We start from the raw sequence: 15,149 nt of genomic DNA on the forward strand, positions 1-15,149 counted from the left end.
ATGCTCTCAACAACAACCCTATTTTACTTATCTACCTACATAATATTCTGTACCCAGATGTGTTAATACCACAAAAAAATCACCTCCACGTCATCTTTGTCTTCTCTCATCAGCTTAACCTTCCTCCAACTTAAACTTCCCTCATTCATACACCTCTTCATCTCCTTCTCAGTCTTCCCTTCCCCCTCATCCAATTTTTAATTTTGATATGGACCCTCTCACAAGACACAATAAATGAAAAATGGGAAGTAAATTCTGTACAGTACTGCATTACCAACTTCAAGGTGTACAGGGCCATGGTTAGGTTAGCACAGTTCAGAAGACTCATCAATGCACAAATACTGTACAGTATCTGATGGATAAATATGAAGCTACGTGCTGAAAGACGTTGCTATCACGTGAAGCCAGGATTCTGGCTGCTTAAATGGTGAAAGAACAGGTTTGTGGCCCATTCCGTTGGGCATGTTGCGGATTAGTTCTCCCATTTCCATATATGTTTCATTTTTCCTGACTTTTTAAATTCTACCTCACCCCATCGCAAGTGGGAAAAGATGTGGGATGATGATGATGAAAAACATTCAGCACAGAGGTAGAGAAAATACTGGCAGCACACCAGGAGCGTTGTGAGGGTCGGCAAGCAGTGAGTTTGCCACGAGTGACTCTATCTTGCATCGCACAAAGTCGGTGATGTCTTCATCAGTGTCGAAGGTGACCAAAACAGCCATAAGGTGACGCTCCAGCCATGCCCAGTGCTCCTCAATCTCACTCTTCTTCACAGACACTGCCACAACTGCAAACAGAAAAATAAGCAAATTAAAGCAGATTGAACGGGACCATCATCATTATCCTAATTTTATCACCCACCTATGATGTGCAAAAGGAACAAGTACCAAGTAAATATGAATTGTTCAAATAAAACCATCATCATTTACATAAGAGAAGGGGTGAGGCAGGATCAAAAAGGCAAAATGAATCACAAAATCATTCACATGTACTCTTTGCACCACCTCAAAACTAAAACCCATCTAAAAATTTTTTTTTCTTAATTATGCATTTCACAGCACCAATGGGATGCTGTCAACTTGCTTACTACAATATACTATACTGGAGAAAAAAAAGAAAAAAAAGTATCAAATCTTCAACACAAGGTGCTCTTTACAATCATGTGCTTCATCCTTCTATTTTAATTCTTTGTATCCTCAAATTCCAGACCTCGTTCTCTCACACGTTCATTTACCATATCCATCCATCTTCTGTAAGAAAACATCACTGTGCCATTTGTAGTAAAGCAGTGTTAAGGAAGAGGTGATTGGGAATCTCCTAAAGCCAAAAAAATAAGCCCTTTAAAAACAGGGAATTAGCACTCAACCTAACAATCTCACTCAACTGTCTATTTATTTATTTTTTTACCAAAAACCTTTCAATCAACCTAGCTATCAATTTATTATCAACTAACTATCTGCCTACTACCCAGGGTGGCTGCCAAAAAAAAACTACCTCGAGTCCTACAAGGACTGTATTTATCCTCACTCCCTCCAACCATTCCAGCCCACCTTCCCTCATGCGGCCTACCCCTCCACTTCAGCATTCACCAACTGTCTTCCTCACTTTACTCTCTCAACAATTTTATTTCTACTCATTCTCTCTTCTGGTCTTTCAGTCTTAACCACCCCACTCCAATGACATATTAGTTGGGTATAGTCTTGTTACCACCACATGATCTTCAGCTTCGGGAAGATCTCTTGTAGCGAAAGGATGAAGGTTGTACATATTTCTTCCAGTGTAAAGTCTATCCTAAACTGAATAAATTTCTTAGGTAGCAGCAAAAATAAAATATATACAATTTATATCCTCAGCCTCAAGGGGATATGGGAGAACTCGCATACTGTATTCGTCACCATCATCACAACCCCCTCTTTCATTAACATATGGCATTAGCACACAGTAAAGAGGGTTTAAATAGTCTCATCAATCCGTACAATAGGAGAGTGACTTCTGTATTTGATTCCTGCTGCCAAAAGACAGAGAGCTGTAGTCTCATGGACATATAATTTTACAGTACCTCTTCCTCACTAATTTATTTTGCCTGTAGGACCATAACATCCTCTTGTTGTTAATCAACCCTAGTCTGTCTGGCAGAGCAGACCCATCAACCACAGAAAAGCAACCTCCTCAGCAGAATTATCTCGTGTAGCAAACTGATGTTCCCCTGTGGCTGACAGCACCTCGAGTGAAGGATGGCAAAAAGGGTGGAGGTTTGGTACCTGACTGGATGCTGCATGTGTGCATCCATTTAACAGAGGCACCACAGTTGGCTCCACTTTACCCCATGATCTGTTTATGTGGTTACCACCCAGTGTTATAAGTGGTTTCCTGGGTTACAGGAAACCATTTGACTTGTCAATCATAGAAGAGCCACCTGAAGTGGAAAGAATAGCAACAAAGAGTGACAGGAAGGAATGGGAGAAGTAGGAAGAGAGGAGGGCAGACACAGAAATAGAATGAAAAGGCAAATGAAGAAGTAGGTAGTATTACATCAAGTGACAGGATCATGATTGCCGCCACCTACCACTAACCTCTTCTTATATGTTCCTGATGCAACCCGTATCAAAATTAAAAAAGGAAAATAACACACAAAAAATTAGTAGTGTAATAAGGAAACATATTGCTAAAGAGGAATTCATATAAAGTCTACTTTGTCACCAAGAATACAGACAGTACTCTGACTAAATTAGGGAGACCTTAGGTAGTGAAGAGCTTAACAACTACTGTTGAACTTCAACTTGTTTTGTCAACACACTCAAACAGAGCAATGTTGTGAAATATCTGTGTAACAATATGATGGAGAAACATCACAACAGCAAGCAAACTTTCACTCTTGAAACCAATACTAATCAAGGTTAGCTTGGTGATATATGTACAAACACAGCAGGTAATTTCTCTTGGCTAAAACTGGAGGGAATGATGTAATTTGAAAAAATAACAACCAGTACCATATTTCAACAAGCAAGGTGTACTGATCTGTGGCTAGGCTACATCAGTCAACAATGTCAAAGGGTAAGTGACCAGCTTAAATCTCTAACAGAATTATATGATTAATCATCCAGTTCTGTCAATGGTGTAGGCCTACCCTTTAGGTATACTGGGCTCTCCTCAGGCCCCTACATCTCTAGGTGAAAATACTAAACTGCCTGTTTCCATTTTTTATATCTGTCTTGGAAATTGTAGTCACATCCATATGAGATTTCTATATTGATCATTAACACACCACAACTACTCTTGCAGATGGAGGGTGCCCACCATCCACTCACTTCATGCAGCTTATTGCTACATGCAGGGGACTATATTAAGTGACAGGTAAAATGGTTTCTGGTAACACAGGAAACCATTTATTGTGGCAAGAGGTACCCCTATAACAAATACTGTATGTTCCTTGTGGTCTAGTGAGATAAGCTACTCAAACTGGATGTGGCATATAAAATACTGTACTTAATTTGTGGGGTGGTTTGGGTTTACTGCTCACATAATGCGGCTTTGAGGAATGCATTTGGTCACTCTTGCCTTGAAAACGTGGAGAAAGTTGCTCAGTCTTGGAATTCTGTACTCCTAAATAACTGGTAATGAAGGACTGGTTGGATGAAGACTGTCTATAAAATGTGTACTGGTACATTTCCAAGCTACCAAAAGCTAATGCACACATTGGGTACAGTCATTTAACATTCATTTGGTATATTCTAAAATACTGTAAAGTATAAAATATGTACAATGCAGGACAGCACAGTACTCATTAGGCAACTGATGAGTACAAGTTAGCAAACAGCTGATACTATTAATCATAAGACAGTAAACAACTTCAGAGACTTTCACTGTTGTTTTAATTACATGCATATTTCTTGGCACACAGCTTAAATTATAGTATAAATTTTTTGAGTGAAAATACTACCACCCCTTTTATATTCTATTACTATACAAAACCAACCAAAATACATAGTCCATCCATAAACAGATGCCATGAGTTACAGGTGATAAGACTTCAGGCACAACATTACAGGTACTACAATGCATGCACTTTATCAGTACAGTGCTGGTAAAACAAGCTTCTAATTAAGAAAACTGTCTGACATTATTAAACACACACACACACACACACACACACACACACACACACACACACACACACACACTCATTCTACGTGGCAACTTGTATGCAACAACAGTGTATTGTGCAAAGTATAGTCTTCAGAAACTTTCCTCTTTTAAGTCCTTCTCTTGGGGAAAAAAGGAAAAGCAGAATGAACTTTAAAATAACACACTGCTTTACCAATCCAAGCTAACCAACCCTCATGTATGCCTAACCTTCAGTAACCTATCTTACTCTCAGTTTTCCTTTCCCTACACTCCCATCAACTTTGTCTCCATACACTTCTATCATAACTGTGTACAGCTACAACACCAAAGTAATACCTAGGGTAAAAAAAAAAAAAAAGTATCCAAGCTTCTATATCACAAATCATTAACACCCCACTATTCTAAGTCTCCTTCTCTGATTTGATAAGTAAAACTGGCTTAAAAAAAAAAAAAAAAAAAAAAAAAAAAAGTATCCAAGCTTGTATATCACAAATCATTAACACCCCACTGTTCTAAGTCTCCTTCTCTGATCTGATCCATTTTGCTTCTATACACACAATCTTACGAATCCCTCCCATGAACATAATAAAAGAGTAAACATTACATGTGAAAGGGCTGATAGAGACTGTTTGCTAATTTTTAAAAATATGGTGGTAGGAAGACAAAAATAGAAAGACATTACTGTATTGTAATTACGGCTTTAAATACAGTTCTCAAATTTCCCACCACAGTACAGGCCTACCCTATGCTGAATAAAAGTGCCTGGAAGTAGCAAAAAAGAAAATACAAAAACATCACTGCAACTGAAGGACTGAAGTACTTTAATCCAACAGCACAGATAGGTCTTCCCTTGGGTGAATAAAATCATCTGGCTGTAGCAGGAAGAAAAGAGAGAGAGGGACTTTCACATTAAAGGACTTGTCACATACCCATTTAAATCCAGTACCCTAGTCAAACCAATCCTCATGATAGAGGTCTCCATTAACCTCTTGAATCCTGACTCAGAGAGGTGATTGTGACATCCCTTTTATATTAAATTCATAAGGTTATCTGATGATTTTATTGAACTAAGGAAAGGCTTCTCCTATTAAAGAAGTTTATGAAGGCTATATCTCTCCACTCCAATTCAACAAATCTATCATAAGATGAATAATAGTCAGCAGATGGCAAGAATAAAATTAAAAAGACATCCACAAGCACAACATGTTACATCCCCTACACTATATAAAATAATCTGACAGTAGCAATAAGAATGCCTGACATGACTATATGCTTCAATGTATAGAAAGTCTTCAATGAATATGCACCTCTTTTCATGTTCTTTTTTTTTGTCATTAAGCCCACAGTAAATTACAGAAGAACTACCTACTCAAGTTCCACTACTGCTTATATAAAGTGATACACTAATTTCCCCTACTTACAGTCCCAGCCATATGGAAAACGCTGCTACCTTTCTAAGACATCATCAGCATATAATGAGGAATTATGGTCCTGTAAATCCAAATCACTGACCATAATAGAGGTCTGACGATGGTGTCTGATGGAGGATGCGGAAGGGTGGAGGCTTGGTGTCAAAAACTGAGTCTAGCGTGCCCACCAGGAGCCCCGCCAAGCCCCCTCCTCGGCCGCTCCCACCCCCACCGCCTCCAGTGCCCTTGCGCTGTTGTAGGAGGAAGTATGTGTTGGCCACTTCCGTATCCCTGCAGGGGGAAGAAAGAAATCTATTGAGATGCTAAATGAGTTTCTTTGATTTTTTAACCACCTCAGCCAGCAAAAGTCATTTTAACTGTATTCTTACTACCACCATATACAGTATTATACAGCTATGGAGGGAGTTATACAGTTATGGAGGAGTTTATACAAATTAAAATACTGTACAGTATTAACTTTTTTATTATATAGTCACTTTCAAGTTGAATAAAACTGCCTGATGATAGCCAGATGAGATTAACCCTTTCATTATGAGGTCTCTCGTAATCCTAAGCTAGATTAAATTATTTGGAGGGGTCAGATATGACCTTCATTAACTCTTTCACTACCTGGGTGGTCTTGTATGCCATGGTAAAAAAAAAAAAAAAAAAAAAAAAAAAAAAAGGAAGAGTAAAATGAAAATGCAATTATTGAGTCTGCATGAATTAATGGGAAGTTAGTATACCACAAATCAGATGATGTAAACCTCTTACAAGCCGACAGACTAACATGTGCAACAATGTATACTGTACGGTACAGCAAACATGGTAAAACAACTGTGTCACCATCACAGTCTAATCTACATTTCAAAACCAACAGAAACTAGGTTATCAGTCTGAATACTGCAATTAAGCTTTATCTGTGGTCATGCTCTTGTGCAAAAATATAGACAATACCTACTGAAACCTACATACCACAGTGGATATGTCTATCTATCTATCTATCTATCTATTGCCAGACGCCTCAATCCTGTTTGGGGTGGCCACAAACAAATCGCCTCCAAGTCGCCCTGTCCCCCGCCATTTCACTCCCCTGCTCCCAGCTCACACCCCCTTCTCTCATATACCTCTCCACCCCATCCCTCCATCTCATCCTCGGCCTCCCCCTCCCTCTTTCCCCCTCCACCTCACTCACATACACTCTCTTCATCAGTCTTTCACCCTCCATCCTCTCCACATGGCCAAACCACCTCAGTGTGTTCCTCATAACGCTTCCTATCACATCCACATCAACACCACAACGCTCCTCTATATCCTCATTCGTCAGCCTGTTTCTCCATGTGACTCCACAGGCTCCTCTTAAATAACTCATTTCCACTGCTCTCACTCTTGACTTGTGTCCTTCCAACAACGTCCAAGCTTCACTTCCGTACGTTAGAGTTGGTATCACAATACTGTCAAGTAGTAACTTTTTCACTTCCATGCTCACTTCCCTGTTTCTTATCACTGCTTTCAAGGAACCAGCAACCTTTCTTCCCCGCTGTACCCTTTCAAGCACTTCATCCTCCAAACCTCCATCCTTACTCATCACACTACCCAAGTACTTAAACGTACTCACATTTTCCAATTCCTCACCATCCAACCTCGCTGTACATTCACTGACTTCACCACTCTCAAAGACCATCACTTTACTCTTCCCTACATTCACCTTTAGATTCCGTTTCTTACACACTCTCTCAAACTCATCCACCAAGCCTTGCAGCTCCCCTTCGTCTTCACTCAACAACACAGTATCATCTGCAAACAACAGTACAGGGAGTTTCCAAACACTATCCTCTCTCACCATGGCCACTCCAACATCCACTACCCTACCTTGAACCTCTTTTATTACCCCATCCAAGTACAGATTGAACAACCATGGAGACATGACACATCCCTGTTTCAACCCAACCTTCAAAGAGAAAAATTCACTTAGTTCACCATCCACACGCACTGCAGCCTTCGCACCATCGTACATACTCTTCACAGCATTCAACAACTTTCCATCTACTCCATATATTCTTAACACTTTCCACAATCCTTGTCTATCCACCCTGTCATATGCTTTCTCCAAATCCATGAAGGCCGCATACAACTTCTTTCCCTTCTCTAGAAACTTTTCCACTAAAGATCTGAGAATGAATATCTGATCTACACAACCTCTTCCCTTCCTAAAGCCTCCCTGTTCTTCTCCAACTAATTTCTCTGTTCTTTCTCTAACTCTGTCAATAAGTATCCTACCATACACTTTTCCTATTATACTAAGAAGACAAATGCCCCTATGGTTACCACACACTTCTTTTTCCCCTTTTCCTTTGTACAAGGGAATAAATATACCTGACTTCCAATCCTCCGGGACTCTACCTTCCTCCCAGGCCAATCTGCACATCTTCCACATTCATTCTACTACTATCTCTCCCCCATGCTTCAGCATTTCCCCACACACTCCATCAATTCCTGGGGCTTTCCCTGGTTTAACTTTCTTCATTGCTTCCACAACTTCTATCCTACTGATTTCTTCCTGTCTTCTCACCTCCCTCCTTCTCCCAGCCATTCCCCAGTCACTTATACTCGCATTACTTCCATCCTCTACGTTCAACAATTCCTTAAAGTGTTCTCTCCATCTGCTCACTTTTTCTCCCTTCTCCACTAGTAATCTACCATTTTTATCTTTCACTCCCCTGCTAACTTCACTTCCACCCTGTCTTACTCTTTTCACCTCTCTCCAGAACATTTTCTTACAGTCCCTCCACTTTACACTCAAATTTCTTCCAAATTCCTCATCCACTCTCTTCTTACTCTCTCTTACTAATCTTTTAACCTCTCTCTTCCTTTCTACATATAACTCTCTCTTCCGCCTCTCAACCTCTTCCACGCCCCTATTTCTCATCCATTCATTGTATGCTTTCTTCTTTTGTGCCACAGCCTGTTTCACCTCTTCAGTCCACCACGCTGTTCCTTGCACCCCCCTCCGTCTTCTCTTCCTTCCACATATATTTCAAAATTTACTTACTCAAGTAAGGGGAGACTATTCAAACTGGGGGAGAAGGATATAGTTTTCAATTACCCCTTCACTAAAAAAAAGTTCTCCATGAGTGAACACAATCATATGATGGAAAGAAAAATAAAATGGGAAATGCTTCATCGTTCTGAAGGGGTAAACACTGTGTGGTAACAATGTATGGCCAACTGATGCGGTAAACAGTACTAAAAATTAAATAAAGTTTTGCTAGCTATATGAAAAATAAGTACCGGTACCAAAAATTAAATAAAGTTTTGTTGTATTAAAAAATGGTGGTAGGTGGGGGCACTCACCATCCACTCACTCGATGTAGTGCTGCTTTGGGTGTCTGCCCTTTCCCCTTTTCCATCCTTCCTCTTCTGTCTTTCACTCCTTCATTCTTTCCTCTTTCTTCTGCCTATGGGTGACTTTACACTCTCTCTTCTGTCTTTCTTTCCTTCATTCTTTCCTCTTCCTCCTGCCTATGGGTGACTCTACACTGAGTGAAAAGCCAAATGGTTTCCTGTACATCAGGAAACCATTTACTATGGTGGGAGGTAACCACATAACCAAATTATGGGACCTGGTGGTTTAGTGGGTAACTAAGGTGCTCCAATTGGACTGAGCCTGTGTAGGTTTATATCCAAGGGATGGTTGGGGTTTATTGCTCAAATAATGCCACTCAGGGATGAGTGAGGATGGTTACTCTCATCTTAAATGTCAGGACCAACTTGCCTAGCCCTGGGTTCTAACACTCCTCATGGAGCAACATAGGATTGGATTGGTGGATGTATTAAAAAAAAAATAATAAAAAAAAAGTTAAGACAATTCCATATCACTCCTTTCAGCACATGAGGGTCTGAGTGAGAGGACAGGACTGAGGCTCTCACAGTCCCAACAATTTTTGCCACGCAGCAACCCTGACGGTGTTTTACACAATAAGGAAACCTCCAGTCACCTCTTATATTTGAACTATAGTCCATTCATGGACAGCCTTATCTTAAAAATTGAGTTCTACTACCAGACCAAGATGCATCTACTGTAAAATTACAGTACTGTCCTACATAAAAATTTCACTGATACTACTGTTTTTTTTTTTTTTTTTTTTTTTTTTTTTTTTTAAATGCGAGGAAGAAGGAACCAAAGGCCATGAGCCCACAGTAACAGTTCCCTCCAAGAGAAAAACAAAATACAATAGAGAGCCAAATTCAAGATCCGATCATTTTGAGATGCCTGGACACACTGCGTTTGAAAGACTGGAGATCATAGGCAGGAGGAAATACAGACAGAGGGAGACAGTTCCAGAGCTGACCTGTTGCATGAATGAAAGACTGGGAGTAACGGTTAACTCTTGCATTAGAGAGTTGGACAGAAAAGGGATGAGAGTTTGCTGCCAGACTGGTGCTACGCGCCCGTCGTAGAGGTGGAGGAATGCAAGCAGACAGTTCAGAGGAGCAGTGACCATTAAAGTAGCGATAGAAAAGAGATAAAGATACAACAGTGCGGCGAAGAGACAGAGGTTGAAGGGAGTCAGTAAGAGGAGGAGAGTTAATGAGATCGAAAAGCCTTTGACTCCACCCTATTGAGAAGAGCTGTATGTGGGGAGCCTCCCCACACATGAGAGTTGTACTCCACACAGGGGCGGATAAAAACCCTGTATAGAGTCAACAATTGTGCAGGGGTAAAGAAAGAGCGGAGTCAGCTTAGCACACCCAATCTCTTGGAAGCAGATTTTACAAGAGATGCAATATGATCTTTCCAAGATAAGTCCCGAGTAAATGAAACCCCAAGCATGTTCAAGGATGATGCAGGATTAATCTGAATATTATTAAACATTAGTGGGTATACCTGTGGAAGATTTTGTCGGGTTGATAGGTGTAAGAACTGAGTCTTAGAAGCATTAAAGACAACCATATTATTTTTACCCCAGTCAGAGATATGAGCCAAGTCAGACATTAGGTGTGCCATAGCCTCATCCCTTGTTTCTTGAAGTAACTGTTGAGATGGGCGTTGCGGGAACTGAATGGAAAGGTGAAGGGTGGAGTCATCAGCGTATGAGTGGATAGAGTTAGATGTACAGCTTAGAAGATCATTGATGAATAAAAAGGAAGAGAGTTGGTGATAGGACAGAGCCCTGAAGAACACCACTGTTGATAGATCTAGGAGAAGAACGATGGCCGCCTACGACAGCAGCTATAGAACGACCAGAAAGGAAGCTAGCGATGAAGGTACAGATAGAAGGATAGAAACCGTAGGAGGGCAGTTTGGAAATTAAAGATTTATGCCAGACTCGATCGAAAGCCTTTGAGATGTCAAGTGCAATGGCAAAGCTTTCGCCAAAGTCCCAAAAGGAGGATGACCAGGAGTCTGAAAGGTATGTGGAGAAGATCGCCAGTGGAGCGTCCTGACGGAACCCATACTGACGATCGGAAAGAAGGTTGCCAGATAGGAAAGATGCCTTAAAATTTTTTTATTAAGAATTGACTCGAAAACTTTTGAAATACAGGACGTTAAAGCAATTGGACGATAGTTGGAGGGTTGGGAGTGGTCACCCTTCTTTGGGACTGGCTGAATGAGAGCAAACTTCCAGCAAGAAGGAAAGGTACAAGTTGACAGACAAAGGCGAAATAGTTTGCCTAGGCAGGGTGTAAGCACAGAAGCACAGTTTTTGGAGAACAACAGGAGGGACCCCATCAGGCCCATATGCCTTGTTAGTACTGAGGCCAGTAATGGCAGAAAATACATCAACTGAAGAAATTTTAATGTCAGCCATGAGGAAGTCAGAGGGGGAAGTGATGGAGGAACAGCACCGGAATCGTCTAAGGTGGAATTGGAGGAGAAAGTCTGTGCAAAGAGATCTGCTTTATCAGTAGAAGAAATAGCTACAGAACCATCAGAGTAGAAAAGAGGAGGGAAGGATGATGAGGTAAAGTTGTTAGAAAGATTTTTGGCAAGGTGCCAGAAGGAGCGGGAAGAATTCGAGTTGGAGAGTTGAGAGCATTTAGTATGGATGAAATTATTTTTAGTAGAGCGAAGAACAGACTTAGCACGATTCCGGGCAGAAACGTAAAGATTATGTGATTCAGGGGTGGGTTGGCTCCGGTACCTTTTGTAGGCCTTCTCCTTGTTGCGGACAGCATTAGAACAAGCGTGATTAAACCAAGGCTTTCTTGCGTTAGTCAAAGGATATGAGAAAGGAATGTATGCTTCCATGCCCGAGAGAATAACCTCCGTAATGCGCAAGGCACACTCAGATGGCTCACGGCCATGGAAGCAATAATCATTCCAGGGAAAATCAAAGAAGTACTGCCTGAGGGCCTCCCAGTCCGCAGCTCCAAAATGCCAGAGACGACGTTTCCCTGGAGGGTCCGCAGGCCGTACTGGAGCGATAGGACAGGTTAAGGTAATAAGGTTGTGATCGGAGGAGCCCAACGGAGAGAAAAGATTAACAGAGTAAGCTGAAGGATTAGTTGTGAGGAAGAGGTCAAGTATGTTGGAGCTCTCTCCAAGGCGGTCAGGGATACGGGTAGGGTGCTGTACAAGCTGCTCTAGGTCATTAAGGATAGAAAAGATGTAGGCTTGTTCACCAGGTGGATCCGTGAAAGGAGAGGAGAGCCAAAGGTGGTGGTGAACATTGAAATCTCCAAGAATGGAGATTTCAGAGAAAGGAGAAATGGACAGAATGTGTTCCATCGTAGAAGTAAGATAGTCGAAGAATTTTTGATAGTCAGTAGAATTAGGGGATAAGTAAACAGCACAGATATATTTAGTCAGAGAATGACAGGAAAGCCGAAGCCAGAGAGTGGAGAATTCAGAAGAATCAAGTTCAGGAACACGAGAGCAAGATAAGTCATTGCGTATGTATACACAACAGCCACCTTTGGCTTTGAAATGAGTATAGAGAAAGTAGGAGGATACAGAAAAGGGTTTGCTGTCAGTTGCCTCAGACAGCTGAGTCTCCGTTAGAAAAAGAAGGTGAGGTTTAGAGGAGGAGAGGTGGTGCTCAACAGAGCGAAAGTTAGATGAAAGGCCGCGAATGTTGCAGAAATGAAGAAGAAGAGAGTCAGACAGTGGTTCCAGGCACCTCGAGTCGTCACCGGGAGAGGGGCAGATGGCGGGGTATTTATGGTCCCCCCTGGGGACTCCGAGGCTAGGTGAATTGACGCCATTTTGGTAAATTTTGAATAGGAAGTGTAGTGTGTACTGTGCATGTAGTTTGGTGAAGATAGATAGAGAAATTTGTACTGGAGAGCATGCTGGCCTACTCTCTGTGTAACTGAGACACTGAAAAAGTTCAGCAAAGGGGGATGGTCAGGAACTAGTCCTGAGGGCTGATGAAACGGGAGCTCCAGCACTCCCTGTCATCAGCTTTCCATCCACCTCGGGAGTACTGCCCTGCTCGACTGGTGCTACAGTCTACTCCTCTGTACTGGCATACTGGTAAGTATAGCACAGTGTACCATAAAAATCTACGATTATTCATATGTTAAAATATTCTGCATTACAGTATTTCATAATCTGGTCATAACCAACCTTTCAGTTCAAAGGCTATACATTTATGAACAAAAAGCAAAATGTTGACTGGTAACTAATCAGGATACTGTATAAAGTCTATATCGGTGGTATGATTAAATACATTAACTCTGATAAGACCTAAAATAAAAACCTGCATTGATCTGAAAGTTTTCCCTGCACAGAGTTTTATATGGCATATAGTTGTACTAAGGTTTTCCTCAGTCGGTTTTTCTCTCTGCTTATGGCATGCAATCTTATACAATGTATCCAGGGACTGAAGATACTGAATTTTGAATGTTTTTTTTTTTTTTGGGGGGGGCAACTTCCTTAGAAAAAGGCAATTTTTCAGTACACAGCCTATGACTTCCTTTTTTTGCAGAAAAAAAAAAAAAAACTGCTTATCAGTTTTACAGATAACTTCTCCTAATAGTCTACACAACTGCAATTTACCACAGAGAAACATGTTCTGAAACAGAAATATATGAGGCTTAACTGAAAAAATCATTTTCCCTTGTGAAAGAAAGACAGAGGAGCATTATGAAATAATAAGAATGAAATTAATCTTAATCAACCTGTCTGAGAGTGGGTGATTTGTGTGAACAAAGAGACTGAGGGTTACATGAGTCATCTGTTATAGTATGAATCACTCTCACAACCTGACTGGTAACATTTCTACTAATCAATAATATATTTAAGGAAAAGTGATGTCAGGCTTTACCAGTGGCATAAATTACGATAATCTTGAAAAAATAACAGGGACTAATATATACGCATTCAAAATGAAATGGGCTTGAGAAAATACTCAGAATGTTTCTAATTCAGGCACGTCATATATTTGCCTCACTAAATTCTCGCAATGTTTCTTATTTAGGCAGATCATATACTGGCCTCACATATAAGAAAACCAACGCCACAAGCAAATGTTACCACCTGCACCATTCTTTTTCTTGATAAACCACTAATATCTATATACTGTATTACAAATCTCTAAGTACTGTGGCCGGATACAGTATGGTCCACGTAAGGATTATGTGTTCCATTAATTCTAAACAAACATCAACACAAATTCCACCTTACCAAAACCCTCCGGCCATTAATAGTTCCTCGGGCTTAACCCACATCCTGGCTGACCCCCGATACCATCACAGAGGACACAACATGAGGTAAAACTGACACAAGACGCCCACCCAACCACTATCAGCTGAGGTTTGTTGTCATGGAGCTTGCCCGCCACGCTGGCAGAGGGCGTCCACCATAACACCGCCAAATTTGATTACATTAATTAACCCCTTGATACCCGATGACGTATTTTCTGTTTTACTCTTCCTTTCATGCGATTTTACTCACTTTATGCTTTTGAAATGGATTGTTTAAATTTAGATTTTCATTATAGCTTACTGCCCAACGAGGTTCTATAAAAGTTAATGAAATATGGCTAGAGCATGAAGAAAAAATTGTCCTCATGATGGTTAAGTTCGAAACTACAAAGAGCATTACATGTAAAAAAAAAACTTCCACCTAGGATAAATCAAGTTATATCCAATTCATTCGAGATGAGGACTGAGGAATGCCCTTTTTTTTTTTTTTTTAATGCAAGGATGGAGCCAAAGCCCAGGGACACCTGCAAACTGTTCCCTACGGGGAAAAAAAAAAAAAAAAAAAACAGCCAAATTCAAGATCCATTCATATAAACCTGCCTTTCTGAAAATATAAGTTCTCTCTTACAAAAAGCTAAAGCATTCACATTATTATATTATACAAGGCCATAACTATACAGTATACTGTACATCATCCCAACTGCGCTTCCCATATTATAGTGGATCAGAGGCAGCACATAGCTCCTTGATCCAGAATATGAACCGGTGAAGTACCCCCTATTTCCTCTCCCTCCCTCATGAATGTTGCTTTTTTTTTTTTTTTTTTTTTTTCCGGCCTATCAACCATTGGGGCCGAAGCCCCTGGTTATTAAGGCCGTGTATATATATATATATATATATATATATATATATATATATATATATATATATATATATATTTAAACATATATACATATATAT

At 40.5% G+C, this 15,149-nt stretch overlaps 1 protein-coding gene across 1 annotated transcript in view; it reads right to left on the bottom strand.

Moving 5' to 3' along the window:
* The window catches only part of Tbc1d8-9 (TBC1 domain family member 8/9), a 48,985-nt gene extending 34,710 nt beyond the window's left edge, over window positions 1–14,275 (bottom strand). The window contains exons 1-3 of the mRNA XM_080276518.1: window positions 14,170–14,275; window positions 5,641–5,828; window positions 614–790 (exon numbers count right to left, since the gene is read on the bottom strand). Of these exons, the coding sequence (XP_080132644.1) occupies window positions 614–790; window positions 5,641–5,828; window positions 14,170–14,213 (409 nt within the window). The 5' untranslated portion in view covers window positions 14,214–14,275. The remainder of the gene's footprint in view (window positions 1–613; window positions 791–5,640; window positions 5,829–14,169) is intronic.
* Window positions 14,276–15,149: the final 874 nt, after the last annotated feature.

The sequence above is a fragment of the Coenobita brevimanus genome, chromosome 65 (assembly GCF_032717465.1).
Source record: "Coenobita brevimanus isolate Jiangsu-jjx chromosome 65, ASM3271746v2, whole genome shotgun sequence".
In the NCBI taxonomy this organism is placed as follows: Eukaryota; Metazoa; Arthropoda; class Malacostraca; order Decapoda; family Coenobitidae; genus Coenobita; species Coenobita brevimanus.